The 19,290-nt window shown below is 34.3% G+C and overlaps 1 protein-coding gene and 1 long non-coding RNA gene across 2 annotated transcripts; one reads left to right on the forward strand and one right to left on the reverse strand.

Annotated features, from left to right (window-relative positions):
* Window positions 1-211: 211 nt before the first annotated feature.
* Window positions 212-19,155, reverse strand: LOC144959862 (palmitoyltransferase ZDHHC7-like). Its single transcript, XM_078892668.1, has 8 exons — window positions 19,009-19,155; window positions 14,995-15,154; window positions 14,245-14,354; window positions 12,447-12,508; window positions 9,539-9,626; window positions 5,096-5,168; window positions 3,683-3,791; window positions 212-2,352 (listed from the first exon to the last, which is right to left on the reverse strand). Exons 1-8 carry the CDS (start codon window positions 19,125-19,127, stop codon window positions 2,273-2,275), a joined length of 801 nt encoding a protein of 266 aa, XP_078748794.1. The 5' UTR covers window positions 19,128-19,155; the 3' UTR covers window positions 212-2,272.
* Window positions 6,477-7,348, forward strand: LOC144960039 (uncharacterized). The gene is made up of 3 exons (XR_013642748.1): window positions 6,477-6,504; window positions 6,629-6,728; window positions 7,067-7,348. It is a non-coding gene; the product is annotated as an uncharacterized LOC144960039 (long non-coding RNA).
* Window positions 19,156-19,290: the final 135 nt, after the last annotated feature.

Raw genomic sequence — 19,290 nt, forward strand, 5'->3', positions numbered from 1 at the left:
GCTTCAATTCAAACTACAACACACGGGTATAAAACATTATCTGAAGCCACCATATACAGGTGCCCATGATGAAAAATATTTTATAATGTGCTGAGTGTATGGAGCACACGAGTGTTTGGCATAACAATTACAAACAGCATAATTCACGAGATTTCACATTAGGGTAACGCTGTAAACCTTGTATTTAAAAAAAAAAAATTAAAAATTGTGATGCAAGGCTAGCACTAGCAAAAAAAACAGCCATTTATGTCCAAGTAAAGTGACTAAAGATGGCTCTCTGTGACTTCAAAAAAAAAATTTCCACTTAAGACAAATTGAGTGTAAGTATCAAAACTGTAATATTCTGCTCCAAACCAGTTAAAAGTTAAAAAAGAAAATTTCAAATCTTTATAAGAAATAGAAAACTTGCTCTTTTCAATGAACACATTTATCATAAATCAAATAAGTTAATCTTAAAACTCAATTGTCAGCATATTTTTGTTTTCATCTGGTACTTCTATAGAGACCATTTGTCACACCTATTATCAGTAAATACTCAGTAAACAGTTGTCTTTCATCAGTGCCTGATACAAAAAGAATTTAACAATCCCTTGACAGACTTTAAGCATAAGAATAACAAAGATTGTTCAGAATTGATCAAAGTCTATTACTATTACAGTTTGCTGTTGCAGCAGAAATTAAACATTTAATATATGTAGTGTAGACTCTTATTGGAAGTGCATACCAATCACCCATATATTCTGATGGTCCATTACAAAAAAAATATTTTGTATTTCAATGGGAATAACAATTGTATAACACTAGAAATCAACACATGCAAAATTACTGGGGAAAAAAGATCATAATTCACTGACAAGATGAGCAATATGGTCACTTATAATATAACTGTAATACAAATGAAGTTGGTTCATAAATTATAATAACAATAAATAACAAAGAAATATTAAATAATACGAAATTTCCAGAGATACATGACAATAATATAGAGATGTAAAAGATAAGTAATCACGGATTGGTATCAAAATCACATCATTCTTTCCATTCACTTTTTTTTACACGCAATTAAAACAAAATTCAAAATAAATTAATAAATAAATGCTCCCGTATTTTCCAATTACACAAAAAATTGGAATCATCAGCATACTGAATACATTTTAAGAGTACGAGGCCTATTAGAAAAAAAAAATTTAAAAATTAACAAACAGAAATTACAAATGACATTACAACTAGAGCAAATTAAAACTATAGATTAGTTTTAATTTTAAAAAGCTCATGGCACTAGGGATTAAACCAAGTCTCTGTAACATCAATTGCTATATCCTTTGGACAGGATAATGACCCCCCCCCCCCCCCCACCCCTTCCATCCAATCTGAATATAACCCAGCCACTCATCCACTCCTGAATATATAGAATGAGCCTGGATTAAAATAATGTCTGAGTATCAGATTCAATTTGTTCACATGCCAGAAATATTGATCTACTCAGATGATAACTCACTCAACCCTAACACCGACTATATCCATGCCTATTTAATACATTTTTTTGAGATAAATTATAGGCGTAGTATCAAAGCTAATGTTTTTTTAGTTTTTGCATGTTAACGGTAGTTGAATAAAACTATCTATGGACATGCTCATTTTTAATACATTTTTTTTTTAATTTTGAAAAGTAGCAAATATAATCTCTAGGATTGAGTGAGTTAAATAATAATAATTTTTTTAAAATAAATTACTAAATTCCCTTTATTAATTCCGCAGGGGAAATTAGTCTTTAGGGTCTATTCCAAGGGAAGACCCAAATAACCCAGGCATTATCCGTAGTGCAGCGCTTCGCTGCAAATTGAGCTAAGGCGAGGCGACTTGCTCAAGGCCATACAGCGCAGCGGGGAAATCGAACCTGGTACCTTTCAGGTACGAAGCAAAATCTGCATCGTTGAGCCATGTTGCCCCACAAGATGAGGGTGCAATTGAAGGAGTCAAGGGGCATGCTTCAAGATGTAACATACCAGTATGAATCGTCAAGGGATTCAAGCTCAAACACCATCAACCTGGTTTTGTGTCTTATCAAGTCAACGAATTCCAATCTATCACCAATTTCTGTTTTAAAATATTCTGTGTAACCACTCTGATGATCAAATGAATGCTACTGTTGAGAATAATGCTGATGATGATAGAGGGAATAACAATGAACATGACAACAATGATGATGAAACAAAATGAGAGAGATCAATATACAGAGAAGCAGTGGTAGATGGTCTGACTACAGTTCCTGTCACACACTATACAGCAGAGAATCTTGGGATGGACGTAATCGAGTAGTCTGTAATGGCCACAGCCATAAAAGGGGATGGCCTGGTGAACGAAAAAAAAAAAAAAAAGTCATCAGTTAATATCTTATTACCACCAGTCACCCATAAATCTGCAATTGACATACAAAAAAAAAAAAACAAAAAAAAACAATACAAACTCTTCAGTCCATGTAGGAATCTTTAAATGTAACCCTTCGCCTCAAAATGGTATTAAGTCAAGATGGTTAAGATGTTGAAAATTGAATTTATAGCCAGAAATATCAGACTTGTGTTGAGTTTGTATGTTTGATTGAGGAGAATGGATACCATATTTTAGGGTGCTAATGTCAACAATTTATAGTTTGGGCCAGTTTAAAATTTAATTCGGCTTTTAAGCATCTGGTTCGTTCAGATATAATTCCGTTTTGAGACAATGGGTCACAAATATTCATTTCTAATCTAATCTGAAAAAAAAAAAAAAAATCCCAAGTATTTCTGACAATAGAGGCAATTGAAATCTTGCCTGAGGTAGTAACATAATTCTTGCTCAATCATTACACACCAAAATAGGTAGTGTTTTGGACAGTCATATTTTGTTTACAGTAATTGCATCTCGGTGTCTGTGCCCAAGTAGTATTCTCCTAGTGACAGGTCGTGGATTATTAACATATATTGACTGCGGGGTGGGTCAATCGATTTATATGAAGAGGAGGAAATCTGAAATTCCATTAAAAAAATATTTTAAAAAAATAACATCCTAATATGCAAGATTACCAGCTTGCCTTTAATTCACTCAACCCTAACACCGACTATATCCGTAGTATACCCGGGGTTACTTTTACCCCATGCCTATTTATTACATTTTTATGAGACAAATTATAGGCATGGTATCAAAGCTAATGTTCTTAATGTTTAAGAGTAATTGAATAAAAATATCACTGCACATGCTCAGTTTTAATATTTTTTTTTTCCAATTTTAAACAGTAGCAAAAATCCCTAGGATTGAGTGAGTTAAAAAATTGGGAGTCTGTCTAAATAGTAAAACACTCGAATAATAATAATAATAATAATAATAATAATAATAATAATAATAATAATAATAATAATAATAATAATAATAATAACAATAATAATAATACTAAGAAGAAGAAGAAGAAGAAGAAGAAGAAGAAAAAGAAGAAGAAAAAGAAGAAGAAAAAGAAGAAGAAGAAGAAGAAGAAGAAGAAGAAGAAGAAGAAGAAGAAGAAGAAGAAGAAGAAGAAGAAGAAGAAAAATAATTATTCAGATTATTATACTTATTATCATTGATTTCTTCACACATACAAACACCAAACAAATCTAAGATCAATACCCAAATAGTTAAATGGTAACAAAGACAACATGAAATCACTAACCTCTGCCAAACACCTCTTGCAAGAGAACCATTTTGGTCCGTTTTGGCCTGAAGGGGCCGTCTTTCTTCACAGACTCCACAGCTGTTTCATCGTTGAAAATGGCACTTAGCTAGACAACAAAATGTTTTCAATAAATGAATAAATAAACAAATATTATTTAAACGTATAAATAAATAAATGAATAAATAAATAAAAAGATAAACAGTATACAAAAAGTAAGAAAATCAATCAAATTATAAAAAGAAATAGTGTGGCTATGTGTTCTAGAGGTAGAACTCTTGCCCTGGGATCAGAAAATCCTGGGCTCAAGACTCGCTCTGAGTGGCACAAGTCCTTGGAAAAGGCTCCTTTCTCACATTCTCTCAATGTACTCAGGTGTAAAATGAGTACCTGGTCGTTAACAGTGTTGTCTCTGTCGGAAAAAATTTGTAATATTGCCTAACTGATACCATGTCTCGTCCTATATGTTAAGTATTGCTGTTTGCTATGGATACCCTGTAAAGCGCTTTGAGCATATTTAGTGGATACTGCACTATATAAATGGTCTATTATTTTTAGAAATTACTTGAAACTCTTAAAATAATAAGAGTACCTGGCCGTTAACAGCATTGCCTCTGTCCGGAAAAAAATTTGTAATATCGCCTAACAGGCATCATGTCCCGTCCTACATGTTAAATGTTGCTGTTGGCCAAAGACCCCTTGTAAAGCGCTTTGAGCACATTTAGAGGATATTGCGCTATATAAAAGCTCAATTCAATTTAAGTGTAAATGTACAGACATTTGTTGGTATCATGTTGGTATCGGTATCATTCGATTTGGTGATTATAAGAAAGAGGCTATTAAGTTTCGACTAGATACAAATATTTCTTCATTTAAGTATTTTAATATGGGGTTCACATTTCATCGACGTAGTTGATCGTCAATTTTCCAACCACCAAAGACAATTTCCAACCAAATTCCAACCTCTCGGACACCACATTCAAATTTCTGACATGAAAAGGCCAAGGCAGAACTTTCCAATCTTCTACCGACCTATCCGACCACCCTGTAAACAGACATACATCATTGCTAATGGCAACATAAAATGAAAAAGGAGGAAAATTTTGATTGCCTATCTTTACTACACTAACCCCCATTTTTTTAGAAATTGAGATGATAAACAAATCATTGATAATCTAGTAAACCTCCGGAGAGTGGGGAAATTGCACATATTTATTGTTCCACCAAACATCAAGTCTCTCACTGCGAGTACGACTGGAGGAAATGTAATTTCTTTAAAAGAGAAAATTCCTCCTCTGACTCCAGCATCGTGGATTTTCGCGGATCGAAGGAAAACCATCAGCACAGACATACATTCATTAAAATTAATAATTATAATTTTTTAAAAATTTAATTAAACATGAAAACAGTTACCTGATCACAGCCGATGGCAATGATAAACAACCCAAATAGAGCACTCTCTATCACGAGGATCACGGAATGTAACCTGATAAGAAAGACCAGTAAAAACTTTATAAATGGCCAGTATTACAGACAAGTGGGCTACCCCAATTATAAATGGGCAAAATATTCAGTGATGATAATGGCAATTTGTCAAAAAGGAGGAAAATGCATTGGTTCATCTGTCAAACTCGAAACAAAATCACAACATAAAATATTATAGTTTCATATAGTATATTACTATGACCTCAGTTTCCATGTTATATGTTTGTGTTGAGAATATTGGCTATTAAGCTTAACTGCTGGCCTACTAACTTCGCTGTGGTTGTGTGTGTTGTACCCGCTACCTCCAGTAGTCGGTGAGAGAGGGATCTAGCAATGAATGACCTGAGTTTGATACAAATTTTTTTGGGTTGGTGGATAGCTCATACGGTAGAGTCACGCTCTCACCGGCCAGGTGGACTTGTCGTACCAATAAGGTCGCGGGGTTCAAACCCCATCAACCGCCGAAAAATATTTTATTCTCTATTGTCTTCTGGCACTTTTCTATTCACTTCATCTCTTGTTATGACCTCTAGTGTACATCTATTCTTAAAAGTAGCGATATAACTTACTTTATATAAATTTTTAATGAAATGTCCTTTCCTTAAAACGTCTTATTTTAAAATACTTTCTATTCAAGAGATTTAACTCTCACACGTTCCATAATAGAGATTTCGATCACCGGTGATCGATGGACACGCCCCCCTTCTTTCCTCTCGTTTCGCTTTAAGTGCGCTTTATAATATGCCCCCAAATGGCGATTTTATAATAATTTACTTAATTTTATACAATAAAAACTACAAAATCTCTAAGAATATTTGATTTTTTCCTCCTAAATCACAAGAAATACGAAAGTATTTGTGTCAGTAACTCGGTTCGTCACTCGACTTCCGCCATTTGTTTTGACAGTCAACTTGTTGTCTCTACTCACAAATTTACTCAAAATAAACTAATTAAATACATTTTACAATGACTTATTGTACCGAAAAAGAGGTCTACGATATCTGATACATGAATGAAGACAGTGACGATGAAAATTACGCCTCTGTTCCCGAGAATATGATGCCTGATGGGGACCTGCCCTACTCACCAAATCTGGACTCGAATGACGAACCTGACGAGTAAGTATTTTTCTCAACTTTTCACAATTACATCCTCTGACATCATGTTCCAAGTCAAAAAACGCACATCCTCTTGAACCCTGATCTTTCTTTTATCAGTTTCTATTAAGTTATTATTTATTTTTTCACTTTTCACCTCATTTACGAAGCATAGAAGTTGGGCAAGTGGTGAGCTGAAAATGTAAACAAACATGGCTGACAATAGAAGTAGAGAGCCATGTATTTCAACAAGGAGTGATCCAACTTTATTTTTATTTCTGACTTTTAGAAATTAAGATTGTGATATTTTGTGAGAGCAGCTTTTAACAGAATTTTGTTCTTTTTTTATTTCTTTTTAACGCAGTGACGACCCAAATCCAAGTACAAGATGAGGATTATGAAGATGTCACTCGTATCCCTGGTGTTGCAAGTATGAGTACAAGTAAAAGAAGTCATTACGAAAGGTGAGCAGGAATCATATTATTATACTCTATTCAGATGCACTTTGGAAGTATGACATTCTAGAAATTATCATTAGTTTATAAATTGCTTCAAATGGTTGGTATGAAGCAATGTTTTAGTATGTGGCTCACAAATAGTGAAGGTAAGAATTTCATGGGTTCACAGGGAACATGAGAATGACAAACAGTTGATATACTGAATTTTGTTACTTTTGTGTATGGACTGAGTCAAGCTGTCAATATTTTGTTTACTTGGTTTACCTTTGACTTATTAAAATTGTTTTTGCAATTCTAATTCTTTTTTTTCTTTTTTTCTTTTTAAAAAATTCATCTCATTTCAGTTCTCAAATTCCATCTCAAGAGATTCCTGGCCCTTCCAAACCCAAGAAAAAGCGCCTTGATCCTGGTCCCACAACCCCTGTCCCACCTTTTTGGCCTGAACTTGTCCCTGGTCTATTGTATGCCGGATGTGTTGAAGTTTGAGTTTGTAATTTATTTATTTTTGTGGAAGATTGCCATATGGTTTTCAAAATTTACAGTGACTTTTCTCAAAAAATGCAAATATTATTCTTCTGATTTATATAATCAAATGCCTTTACAAGTGCAGTTTTGTGAAATAAATATGTCACTTGTGAGTGAATTACTATTCTGGAATGTAAAATGAACCATAAAATTCATTTAATCAGTCAATATCACTCATTTGAAGTAAAGCAGACCAATTTGAAATTGAAACTGTCATTTTTTGTGATGTTTTTTGTTTACATATATATGACTCCTATTACGTAAATATTGAACTAATATGTAATATTTGTAATCAGCTGTATGATTTCAAGTGTTATGGTCATTATTTTCCTCAACCATAAAAGAAATATGACATTATGGACAAACAAAAAGGATATTAAGTTCTTTTATGTCAAATAATGCTGGATTATGCCCCTTTTTTCCAGAAAAATTGCTCGTCTCTAAGACCCTCTCAAATACTCATTTTCAGGAAATTTGCAATGAATTTTGTAAATAATCTTCAAAATATGTTGTTTGTTTGGAAAATAAATGGTATTTGATTATATTTCATAACCTGAATTTTTTTCCCTCTTAGTGATTGAGAAATGTGTTGTTTTTGTGATAATTTTTTGAGACCCTGCCCCAGCACATAAATCTGATTTATGTCTCGGATAGGGTTTCAATTGTGGTATAGACATGTCACTGTGATAGTATGATCATTGGCAAGTACAATGATATATAACTTTACATGGTTGTGGGCCAGTAGAATGGGTTAATGGACATTTTAATAGCACTACCCAGTCATTTTTCACTCTAGCTTTAAAATAATGGAACGTTTGAGAGTTAAAATTAACTTTTGATCAAAAGATCCGGAAGTATTTGATTTTTCTTGTTTTATCTTTGTTACTGAAGCACAGTGGTTACGGATCTCACAAATAAGACTCGAGTATCTTTAATAAATTAAAATTGTTAAACATTGTACAAACAAAACTAAAAAGAGTAATCTAAGTTGAGCACCCCTTATAACTGTAACAGAATAATATCATCTCTTTACTATAAGCAGATGATGTTTATAAAGTTAATATGAAGATTGATAGAAGAATGGTTGAGAGAGATATATGGATAAGGGAAAGATATAAAGAGAGAAATAGACAGAGAGAGAGAGAGAGAGAGAGAGAGAGAGAGAGAGAGAGAGAGAGAGAGAGAGAGAGAGAGAGAGAGAGTTTATTTGATGGGGCTTTTCATCTAATAAGTTATAATAATTATCTTTTTAAACGTACCTATAATTGAACTACCACTCTTGACCTACTTACAAATAAAATCTAGACTCATTTACCCCCTCCTCCACCCCCTTCCTTTTCGACCATCAATTGCCTAGTCCCAATTTTGACATCTGGAATCAGTTTGTCTAGACAGACATTGTTGAAAAGCCATTAGGTTCAAAGGCCTAATTAAAATTACATAGAACCCCCCCCACACACACACATCTTTCACCCCCTCACACACACACATTTAAACAAAGTGGAATTGAAATGGCCTGCCAATGGTAAGTTTGTCTACACACCCCCCTTATTGTCATGTTGAAAATCCAGTCAGCTCCAAAGCATCGACACATCTCGCCAACGTGATTCTACACCCCCACCGCCCCCTCTTTCCTCCCTTTTCGCCTGCCAGTCAGTTGTCTTCCTTTTCCAGTCTGTGCGATTGTGGTGTTGGCCAAGCCCAAGTGAGGTGATTGAAGTGTTTGCCTACCCCTCTCACTCATTTTATACTATGCTCTTTGTTTAATCCGAGCATTATTACGTGTGGCCACCTTCCCGAATTTTTAAAGAAAAATAGATAGAGAATAAGGGAAGGTGCTCTCAAGTTGTTTCGGTTTAAAGAAAGTCTTGCTTAGAAGTATTTCAAATCATCGGAAGAATTAGTACAAAGATAATGAAGAAACTCGTATAATTTATTAAATTCTTTGCAGTTCATGGTATGTTTCGGTTTAGCTTCTTACGGTTTAAAGTAATTTTACTGTAATTAAGAAACAAATAAAAAATGGACTATTGTCATAAGATTTCCAAGATCAGCTCTGAGCCTAATAATAAACGCTTGCAAGTTCATTAAGACAAACATAATGACGGTGATAGCAGTTGTTCGCTATAAGGAAATACATTTTCTAATAAGTGCATGTATAACAAAACGAACAAACAAACAAACAAAAAAACTTCTTAGTTCAAAATTAGCACAAAGATATAATGCAAAATGTGATTAATAAACTACAGCCAGTTAAAAAAATAAATAATAATATTCATCTTGAGACTCACACTCTGATTTGCTTGACCTCCTTCTTGACCTTTGGGTCCATGGTCCACGCCACGACCACCATGGAGATGGCAAAGGCAGATGCCAGGCCTGCAATTCCAAACAATTTACACTCATAAAAACAACATTCTTGCAAATTCTACACAATCCATCACTGAAAAGAATGTCTAGATTTTAAGATAAATACAACTATTGTTATTTTTACCGCATCACCTCTGTTTCCAAGTCAGTTTGTGACAACACTCTGTTTGGGTGTGTATGTAAATTTATGTGTTTGTTTGGGTGTGTATCACGGCGTCTAATCTGCACTATAAATCTGACCGTTTAGTTTCCCGCTGTTCCGAGCGCCGACGTAACCTCACCCGACAGGTAACCGGGGTCAACAGCGGTCAGCCGATATCAATTCCCAGAACGTAGATTTGACGTGCATTGGGTGATACCAATGGATGATTTCCGTACCAATTAACCTCACGATCTTCGTGACGATGCAATTCCACCCAAATGCAAAGAATTCTCGCAGACCTCCTCTTTCCATCGGTCCAATTTTTATTTCAATATCTCCAGTACTTATTCCACAAGCCGTGATTCAAATTCACATATTTTTCTATAACATTTAAATAAAATTACTTGTAATTACCTCAGGATTCTAAAAAAACGTTGCTATAAACTTTAAATTTTTTTTGGTGTGATTCACAAGGCACAAGTTTTACTACGAAATGAGGTAAGTTTCATTTACTCTTCAGTTTTCATTATTTTGTAATGATTATTTTTCCGCGGTAGGTCAGGTAATAATGATATTACCTCTTTAGCCTTGTTATTGAAACGTAATATTTCGCTGCGGTTTTATTGTTAATTGTATTTTTATTTTTTATTTTTTTCAATGATGAGTTAATTTGATTTTTAAATTGCATAATTTGAATTATCTTGCTAATGTTTAATTTTAAATGACATTGTGTGTTGGGCCTCAACTTAGCTCAACTGCTTGTTAGAATTTTCCTGCCCCCCCCCCCCCCCCCCCCCCCTTTCTTTCACCAAATTGGGTGAAGTATTTGGTTTTTCTTTTTCCAAATTTTATGTACGCTGTTATGTATGCATGGATATGAGAAGTAATACAGAGTGTTTTAAAACTCATTTTATTCATTAATTCACTATATCATTGCTTACATCGCTCAGTCAATTTTGAATTTTCTCTTACAGCATGGACCACACAATTGCAAGTCATAACCAAGCAGTGAATTCATTATGTAGGACATGTCGTGGTATGCTTTGTTTAACACAGAAATAGAAACGTGCCCGCAAGAAACCATTTAAATGTTCAAATTATTCTAATAACATTCTTTTAGTCTATGGGACTGACACGGCATTGGACAAGCAAGGAGCACACTCATAATTTATGTGTAAAAAGTACACATTATAAAGCACATTGAACACATGACTCATTAGCTTCTTTGTATTTTCTCATTGCCAAGACGCTAATAATAAATAAATCAACCTTGAAACGGGTTGCACTTGCATGTTTGATATCGACAGAGTAGAATATAACAACAAACTCCAAAACGCAGGAGAGACTTTCAAATCTCATGCACGAGCCACTCACCCTCAGGGATGGTCTTATTGCCTCTGAATTGGACAGAATACCGCATTACACAACAGGCTTACCACAGCAGATCATTCATTGGCAACCACTGCCACAAATACTAACAAGAAAAAGTCGACACGCAACTCACACTTCCAATTATCCAACAAACAAAGAACTGCACCCACGACCCACTCATCATTGACGACGCTTGCAGTATTGGATTAATTTTCGACAATATAAACAAGGCCTATAGTCATGTGCACAACTTTATTTCACACACAAAATCGATCAAAGCAGACACGATCCAATATATTCAAAGTGCAATAAAACATTACACGGATACATACAGAAAATATTTTCCAAACAAAATAATCCCAAAACAACACCTCCTTGAGTACCAGTGCATACCACACATCACTCAATATAAGTTTGGACTTAGACTTCTTGGAGAACAAGGCACAGAGACCTGTCACCAAACAACAGCAAAATTGGAAAAAAAAAGAGCATCCGGCATTATCAATGATATGAATAAAATGCGATTTGTCATCAACGCAATTCAGTTAAAGACCAGCCCCAAACTACACTGACGAGTTTGAATGCTCGTAGCGGATATATTTGTGTTGAGGAAAAATACGTTTTTTGTGAGGAGAAGTATTTACATCTTCTCTTTATAATACATAAAATTCAGACAAATCCATAGCAACGTTTTTTTTTCTCTAATTTTTGAAATGTTGCACCCGCTATATTTTTTGTGTAATTTGTTACTGTTCATTGATAACTTATATTGAGAAATCTAGTAATACTATGAAAAAATAAAAAACACACAGTAAAAGTAGAAAATATAAACTTTTATACCAAGTAGTGATATTTCAACTCATTCAATATGGGTGTCTAACAGACAATAAAACAAAACATTGTTAAATTGAGTGAAACGGCAATCCCCGTTAGGTAAATTCCTCTCGGTGATTGACCGCTCACCGTGACCGGGTCAGCAGGTGTCAGGAACGGGATCCCGTCTCAACTAAACTGTTGTCGTTGTGTACGCTGTGGTATGTATGTGTTTTGTGTGTGTGTGTGTGTGTCGTGTGAGAGAGAGAGAGAGAGAGAGAGAGAGAGAGAGAGAGAGAGAGAGGGAGATAGACCTACAGGATATTGAGAAGAATGGAAGTCTTTACTCCATGACTAATGACTAAACAAACACGCCATTCCACTATTTTGTTAGAGAAAGGTGGAATTTCAAAATGATATCAATAGTATATATTGTACGTCACAATTGAGTTGCCAATTAATAAAGTTTCATATCTTGTAAATTCCTTTATAAATTTACTCACCAACATAAAACAGAAACTGTATAAAAAATCTTTGGTTGTACTCCCCAACACAATTGTTGATCCTAAAAAAAAAAAAATATATATATAATATAATATGAAAAGAAGAAGAATAATAAACTGAATTTCTTCCGACTTTTTTTAATGATTATTTTTAAAAAACATAAATAAATAAATAGAAAAATACCATGAGCATAAACTATGCTTAACTATCTGAGGTTAATGTCGATCTAGTCATCAATAGCACAATCTGGCTATGAAATTGCCACTTACTTATAGACATAATATACTATGACATTTCTTATTTATCTTTTAATATACATAATTTATCATGGCACTTCTTATAAATACATCTATTAATATATTTCTTATATATATCTATTAATATACATAATATATTAAGACATTTTTTATCTATCTATTAATATACATAATATATTATGACACTTCTTATCTATCTATTAATATACATAATATATTCTGACACTTCTTATATTATATCTATTAATATACATAGTATATTAATATTATGATATTTCTTATCTATCTATTAAAATACATGATATATTAATATTATTATTTTGAAACTTCTTATATTATGTATCTATTTTAATATGTAAATTATAACATGTCGGTACGAAAATATATTTTTTGGGATGCAGTAAAGTATTATTATAATTAACTATTATATAGACTTATCTATGTCTCTGCCTTTCTCTGAACAAAAACTTTTTATTTGTCAGACCCTACTTGTCAACCATTGTTTCAACCAATAATAAGATTAGATCAAACAAGCCCATCGACCAAATCACAACTGATTGGACAAACAGGATGAGAAAATACATTAAAAATTAAACCAACATTGGTTCCCTTAATTGTAAGCTGAGTGCTCTTCTAACTGTTGAGCTATCTGGCGCATACGAGTTGATAATAAGGTATATTCCTCAGAGACATTCATTAGGTGTACATTATTTTAGGGGGCAGTGTGGCTCAGTGGTACGGTCTTTGCTTCGTACCCAAAAGGTACTGAATTCGACTAGTCGTCTCGCTGTGTGGCCTTGAGCAAGCCATCTCGCCCTAGCTCACTTTGCGGCGGTGCACTGCGACTGACCCCTGGGTTATGCCAGTCTTCCCTTGGGATAGACCCTAAAAGACAAATTTCCCCCTTGGGGATGATAAAGAGAATTTTTTTTTTTAATCTAAATACTCAATTTTTTAAAAATCTAACTTTCTTTATCTTCTCACAATCTCTACGTCTATACTTTTTCATGGTTCAGCGGCACATGTTTGGTACTACTATAATAAAATTTGATTTGATTTCAGTTTTGTTCACACCAAAAAAACAGACTGTAACAGTACATGATTATATAGCTTGCTAGATTAAGACCAATAAAATTGGGATATTGTTGAATAAAAATGGTTAGTGATATATGCTTGTACGGGTGGCATGATATTAAGATCGGGGGGTCAGATGTTTGTAAACATTGTCACATCTCCATGCATCTCGGTTCAGAGCATCATCTTCCTCCAGGCCCAGTTCTTTCATATCATCCGTTACCTTATCCCACCATCTAGTCTTTGGGCGTCCCTTTTTCCTCTTTCCCACTAATTGTAAGTGCAATACGTTCCTTCCCACATACTCCCTCTCTCTTCTCTTTACATGTCCGAACCATTTCAATCTATCTTCTCTCATCTTTATTGATGCAATCTTCACTATATATTATCGTTATAGATTATACATTTATACTAAACTATTTGTATACAGTCACTAAAAAAATGTTATCGTATTTAAAATACCAACCAAGGACAATGGTGATCCATTCGTCGAATACATCGTCGACAGATCCTACAATGATGCGCCCTTGGTGGTCGGTAAGTCTCACACTTCATACAAACCGTCCATCCATCACTCTGTAGAGAAACAATCGAATCAGAAATGTTGAATATATAAATTGTGAAATAAATTTTAAAACTTTTAAATTTTCATTCATCAAAAGGGAAAATGGGTTTTACAAATGGATTTAAAATTCATGAATGAATCAATAAGAGCTTTAAAAATTTCAAAAAAATTATAGATGAGTCATCACTTTGTAGGTGTTTGAGTGTATGTAATTAACTGTGACTATATATGTGTACAAAGAGACCACTTTTAAAATATCTATCCAAACTATACCATTACTGTTACTATTAATATTCTCATTACTATTATTATCATTATTATTACGAGCAATATCTGCAGATACAAAAATAAAAAAATAAATATAAGATCTCAAGAGCACTTTAGTCACATTTGTTGTTCCTGATGTCAAAATTAAAAAAATCTTTATGACACTATAACTATAACACTTTTCATTTTGCACTTCATCTAAAAGCAAATAACTCCTTTGACTATTTACTTAAAATTGACTCGAACAAAAAAAAAAAAAAAAAAGACAAGCATACGAGAAAAAAAAATTGAATATATCATTGATTTTTATTTAATTAAAGATTTCTGAGTGAAAGGAATTGTCATGATAAACGTGACTTTTTTTATTTTTGTCACAATTCAGACCTGCTTGTGCATGCCAGATTCTGAATGGATGTCGGAGAAGTCCATGCTGGTGACCGGTATTGGAACAATTCCAGGGTCTGATAGCACAGCTCTTAGGTGTGCCACAGTCATGAGAAACAAGATGCCGTTGAAGATGAGTACCAGGAATGCACCCAGGAATCTGAGGAGGAAGACGATAATTAATTATGAGAGAGCAAATTTCTAAGATCATATTTTCAGCTGTGATAAAAGTTGATTTTGTATATTAAGCACAAAAACAACAATGAAGTCATTAAAAAGATTATAGAAAACTTTGGTTTTATCAGCTTTTCTGACGAATTATGATAAGTTTTCAAAACATCTCAGAGGCAGGCACCAAAAATGAAGAAGAAAAAGGCATGAATAGCTTCTAAAATAAAAATAGTCACGTCATTCTAATCCGGAACTCCACAATCCGGAAGTCTCCATTATCCAGACAGGTTACCCGAGGGGTGGAATTTTTTTTCTTCTTTATTTGTCACTTTAGAGACTTGATTCCTATATCCGAATGTCTCTGTAAAACGGACAAAATGCTTGGAACGGAGATGTTCTGATTGGAGAGATGTGGCTAGAGAGAAATGTCTGGTGGGTTCAATGTTACAATACTACAAAGACATTTTATTACCGCCTTACCTATCCAAAGCTTGGAAGTCAAAGTGTGAAGCGACCTTTATAAGAAAAAAAGTGTATGAAGAAGTGCCAGATGAAAACAGAGAATAAAAATACAGTGTCAGAGAGCCAAATCTGGGATCCAGTTGATACAATACTCAATGCCTGACTGAGAGAGAGAGAGAGAGAGAGAGAGAGAGAGAGAGAGAGAGAAAGAGAGAGAGAGAGAGAAATCTTGCTTTGTGTTCTTCCGCCTGGACAAATGGGTAGAATGGGACAAGACAGCAAACGATGCCCTCCAGCCCCCAACAGAAAAGCTCCCAGCAGGCACAGACCTCAAGAGAAAAGACTGGGTGGCGTTGAACAGAGCTAGAGCAAAGGTGGGAAACACCGCCACCAACCTCTTTAAATGGAAAATCTCACCGGGCACTGAATGCCCATGCGGTCACCCCAGACAGACCATGGACCACATCCTGTCCGAATGCTCACTGGGACCTCACTGCACCAATGCTGACCTGAGGGAATGCAACCAGACTGCCCGGGACTGGCTGACTCACTGGCGCGACAAGATATGATGATGACTTAAAATAATGGTACCAAAATGAACCATTAGCTAGATTTAGACTCTGAGTCACTGAGTCTGAGAACTTAGACTTAGACCTGGGTGACCAAAACAGTAAAGGTTCCAAAAAACGAATTTCACCTTTGGACTGATGTTATCCAAAGTCAAAGTAAGTGCCAGGAGATGTGGTGTGGGCTGAGGCTGAAGTTGAAAGTAAAGGGAACAGAAGTGAGAAACAGAACAGTGCCGCCAGTGAGTGTGACTGTGACAGTGACAGTGACTGTGAAGTGTGCCAGAAATCCGAGTGAGATTGACGGAAGTGAACGAAGAAATGGACGAAGAAGCGTTGTCGTTGTTTACTCAAATTAATATTGACTGCATTATTACTGGCACAGTAGCAACTAGACCTGAGTCATCAAAGTCAAGTGTTGCCTTTTACCTTTACTTTTTCAGCACTCATCAGTAGGTACTTTGGTAAACGTCCATTTGGCCCTCCAGCAGGGAGCCGATAAATGGCCTAGCGGCTGTGACCCGATTTTTTGGACTTTTGAGTGATGGGTCTCAGAGAAATTTCCATAGATTTTTTGTTTATGGATGGATTTTAATGATTTATGTCTTATTTTCTTCAGGAGAAATTACTCTATCGTTTGGTGTAGTTTATTTTAAAATCAATGACAATTTAGTATAACTTTTGATTATGGATAAAATAGGGTATAATTTAGCTTTGGATAATTAAAAGATTAGAACTAGGTACTTTGGTAAACGTCCATTTGGCCCTCCAGCAGGGAGCCGATAAATGGCCTAGTGGCTGTGACCCGATTTTTTGGACTTTTGAGTGATGGGTCTTAGAAAAAGTTCCATAGATTTTTTGTTTATGGATGGATTTTAATGATTTATGTCTTATTTTCTTCAGGAGAAATTACTCGATCGTTTGGTGTAGTTTATTTTAAAATCAATGACAATTTAGTATAACTTTCGATTATGGATAAAATAGGGTATAATTTAGCTTTGGATAATTAAAAGATTAGAACTTGGTTAATCAAAATTTCATGCTGGCACGTTTATTTAACATCTTAACTTTTTTATAAAATTAAATTCAGGGCAAAGTTGTATACCGCATCCATGAAATTCGTTCCATTAAGATCCTTACTCAAATCTTAGCGGCCATTTTAGACCAGTTTTGAAATCCAAATGGTGGTTACTACCGGAAATGCAACAATTTTCAGGTCACAAAGTCCGTCAGTAAATAACAAAGGCAAAAAGAAGACCATTTTTCAGCCTTTAAACTAACATAACTTTTTTTCTGCTTATCTGATTTTCACAATTTTGGTATCATTAGAATCGTGTTGAAAAGCACTTTAAAATGATATAGGTTTCATTGAGCTCAATCCAATTTGAATTTTTTACCAAAGTACCTATTAGAACTTGGTAAATCAAAATTTCACGCTGGCACGTTTATTTAACATCTTAACTTTTTTATAAAATTAAATTCAGGGCAAAGTTGTATACCGCATCCATGAAATTCGTTCCAGTAAAAGGTACTACCGCAAACTCGGGGACCCAAAAATTTCCCCAATAATTTCTGGCCAAAATTTTTATATTTTTTACGCAAATTCGGGGACCCAAAAAATTGCTGGCCAAATCTTTTTTATTTTTTTACGCAAACTCGGGGACCCCCAAATAATTTCTGGCCAAATTATTTTTTGGCCAAAATTTTTATTTTTTTAATTAATTTTTTTTAGATCTAATATCTTTTAAAATATAAAATCTAGATCCAAATTATTTTTTGGCCAAAATTTTTATTTTTTTAATTAATTTTTTTTTAGATCTAATATATTTTAAAATATAAAATTTAGATCGCTTCGAGATCTAAATATATCTATTTCTAGATTCATAGTAGATAATTAGATCTGGACTGGATTTTGTTTTGTTTTGTTGGGTTTTTTTTTCATATACTAGTAGTAAACAGTATTTATAACTCACCCTATACTGGATACCACTGCGAAAGATGGAGAATAATATGTCGAAGGGCTTCTTGGTCACGAAAAAAAGAAAATGCCAATCTGGCATACAACGATGAGAATCGAAATGCCGCGGCGTGAAAAACACAAACACACCAGACAAAAAAAAACGGCAAAGAACCCCACGTGAAATCCAAATGATTGAACACGTCAAAAAATGTTTTACTGTTTTTATTACCCATTTTCAAATATACGTTTATTTGTTCAAAAACGGGTTCAAAACGTATAAAAACATTATACATTAAATTCGCACATAATAATAAAACACATAAAAAAGAAAATGCCAGTCTGGCATACAACGATAAGAATCTGGCATACAACAATAAGCAACATCCGGTGTCATCATTCCAGGCGGCAGACCGTATCTAGGGTAAACTAAGCAAGAGAGACTCGGGTCCCCGAGTTTGCGGTAGTACCCAGTAAAATCCCTACTCAAATCTTAGCGGCCATTTTAGACCAGTTTTGAAATCCAAATGGTGGTTACTACCGGAAATGCAACAATTTTCAGGTCACAAAGTCCGTCAGTAAATAACAAAGGCAAATAGAAGACCATTTTTCAGCCTTTAAACTAACATAACTTTTTTTCTGCTTATCTGATTTTCACAATTTTGGTATCATTAGAATCGTGTTGAAAAGCACTTTAAAATGATATAGGTTTCATTGAGCTCAATCCAATTTGAATTTTTTACCAAAGTACCTATCATCAGTCCAAGTAGGGACGAGGACGAGACGATTACGGATGTAACGGAGTGCCGGACCTTAACAAAGTTGATTTGAAATCGAATGACCCAGACAGATACTTACGAATCTGACATTACTGGTGTAACCAGATGCCTCACAACCACATAATCTGCATAGAAAATAGCCAAATAAGTAATTAAAATACATATTATGCCGCAGGGATCTAGCCGAAACACGGCCATTTTGATTTATTGACAACGGACAACGGAAGTTGGAAGTGGGAAGGCCCCTTGGGTTCACAAAAAGTGGATTGGATTTTATTTCTTGTTTGTTTCATTTCTTTTTCATTCTTTTGTTAGATTTTTGTTGTTTTTGTTTTGTTTTTTTCATAATTCATTAATTAAT

The sequence above is a fragment of the Berghia stephanieae genome, chromosome 14, assembly GCF_034508935.2.
Source record: "Berghia stephanieae isolate SIO BIC M18660-M18661 chromosome 14, UCSD_Bste_1.3, whole genome shotgun sequence".
In the NCBI taxonomy this organism is placed as follows: domain Eukaryota; kingdom Metazoa; phylum Mollusca; class Gastropoda; order Nudibranchia; family Aeolidiidae; genus Berghia; species Berghia stephanieae.

Coding starts and splice junctions, on each gene's coding strand:
- LOC144959862 (XM_078892668.1), bottom strand. CDS start 19,127: ATGGCCGTGTTTCGGCTAGATCCCTGCGGCATAATATGTATTTTAATT. Junction 12,509..14,244: donor ATGGATCACCATTGTCCTTG/GTTGGTATTTTA, acceptor TTTTTTTTTTAG/GATCAACAATTGTGTTGGGG. Junction 5,169..9,538: donor GAGGTCAAGCAAATCAGAGT/GTGAGTCTCAAG, acceptor CTTTCTTATCAG/GTTACATTCCGTGATCCTCG.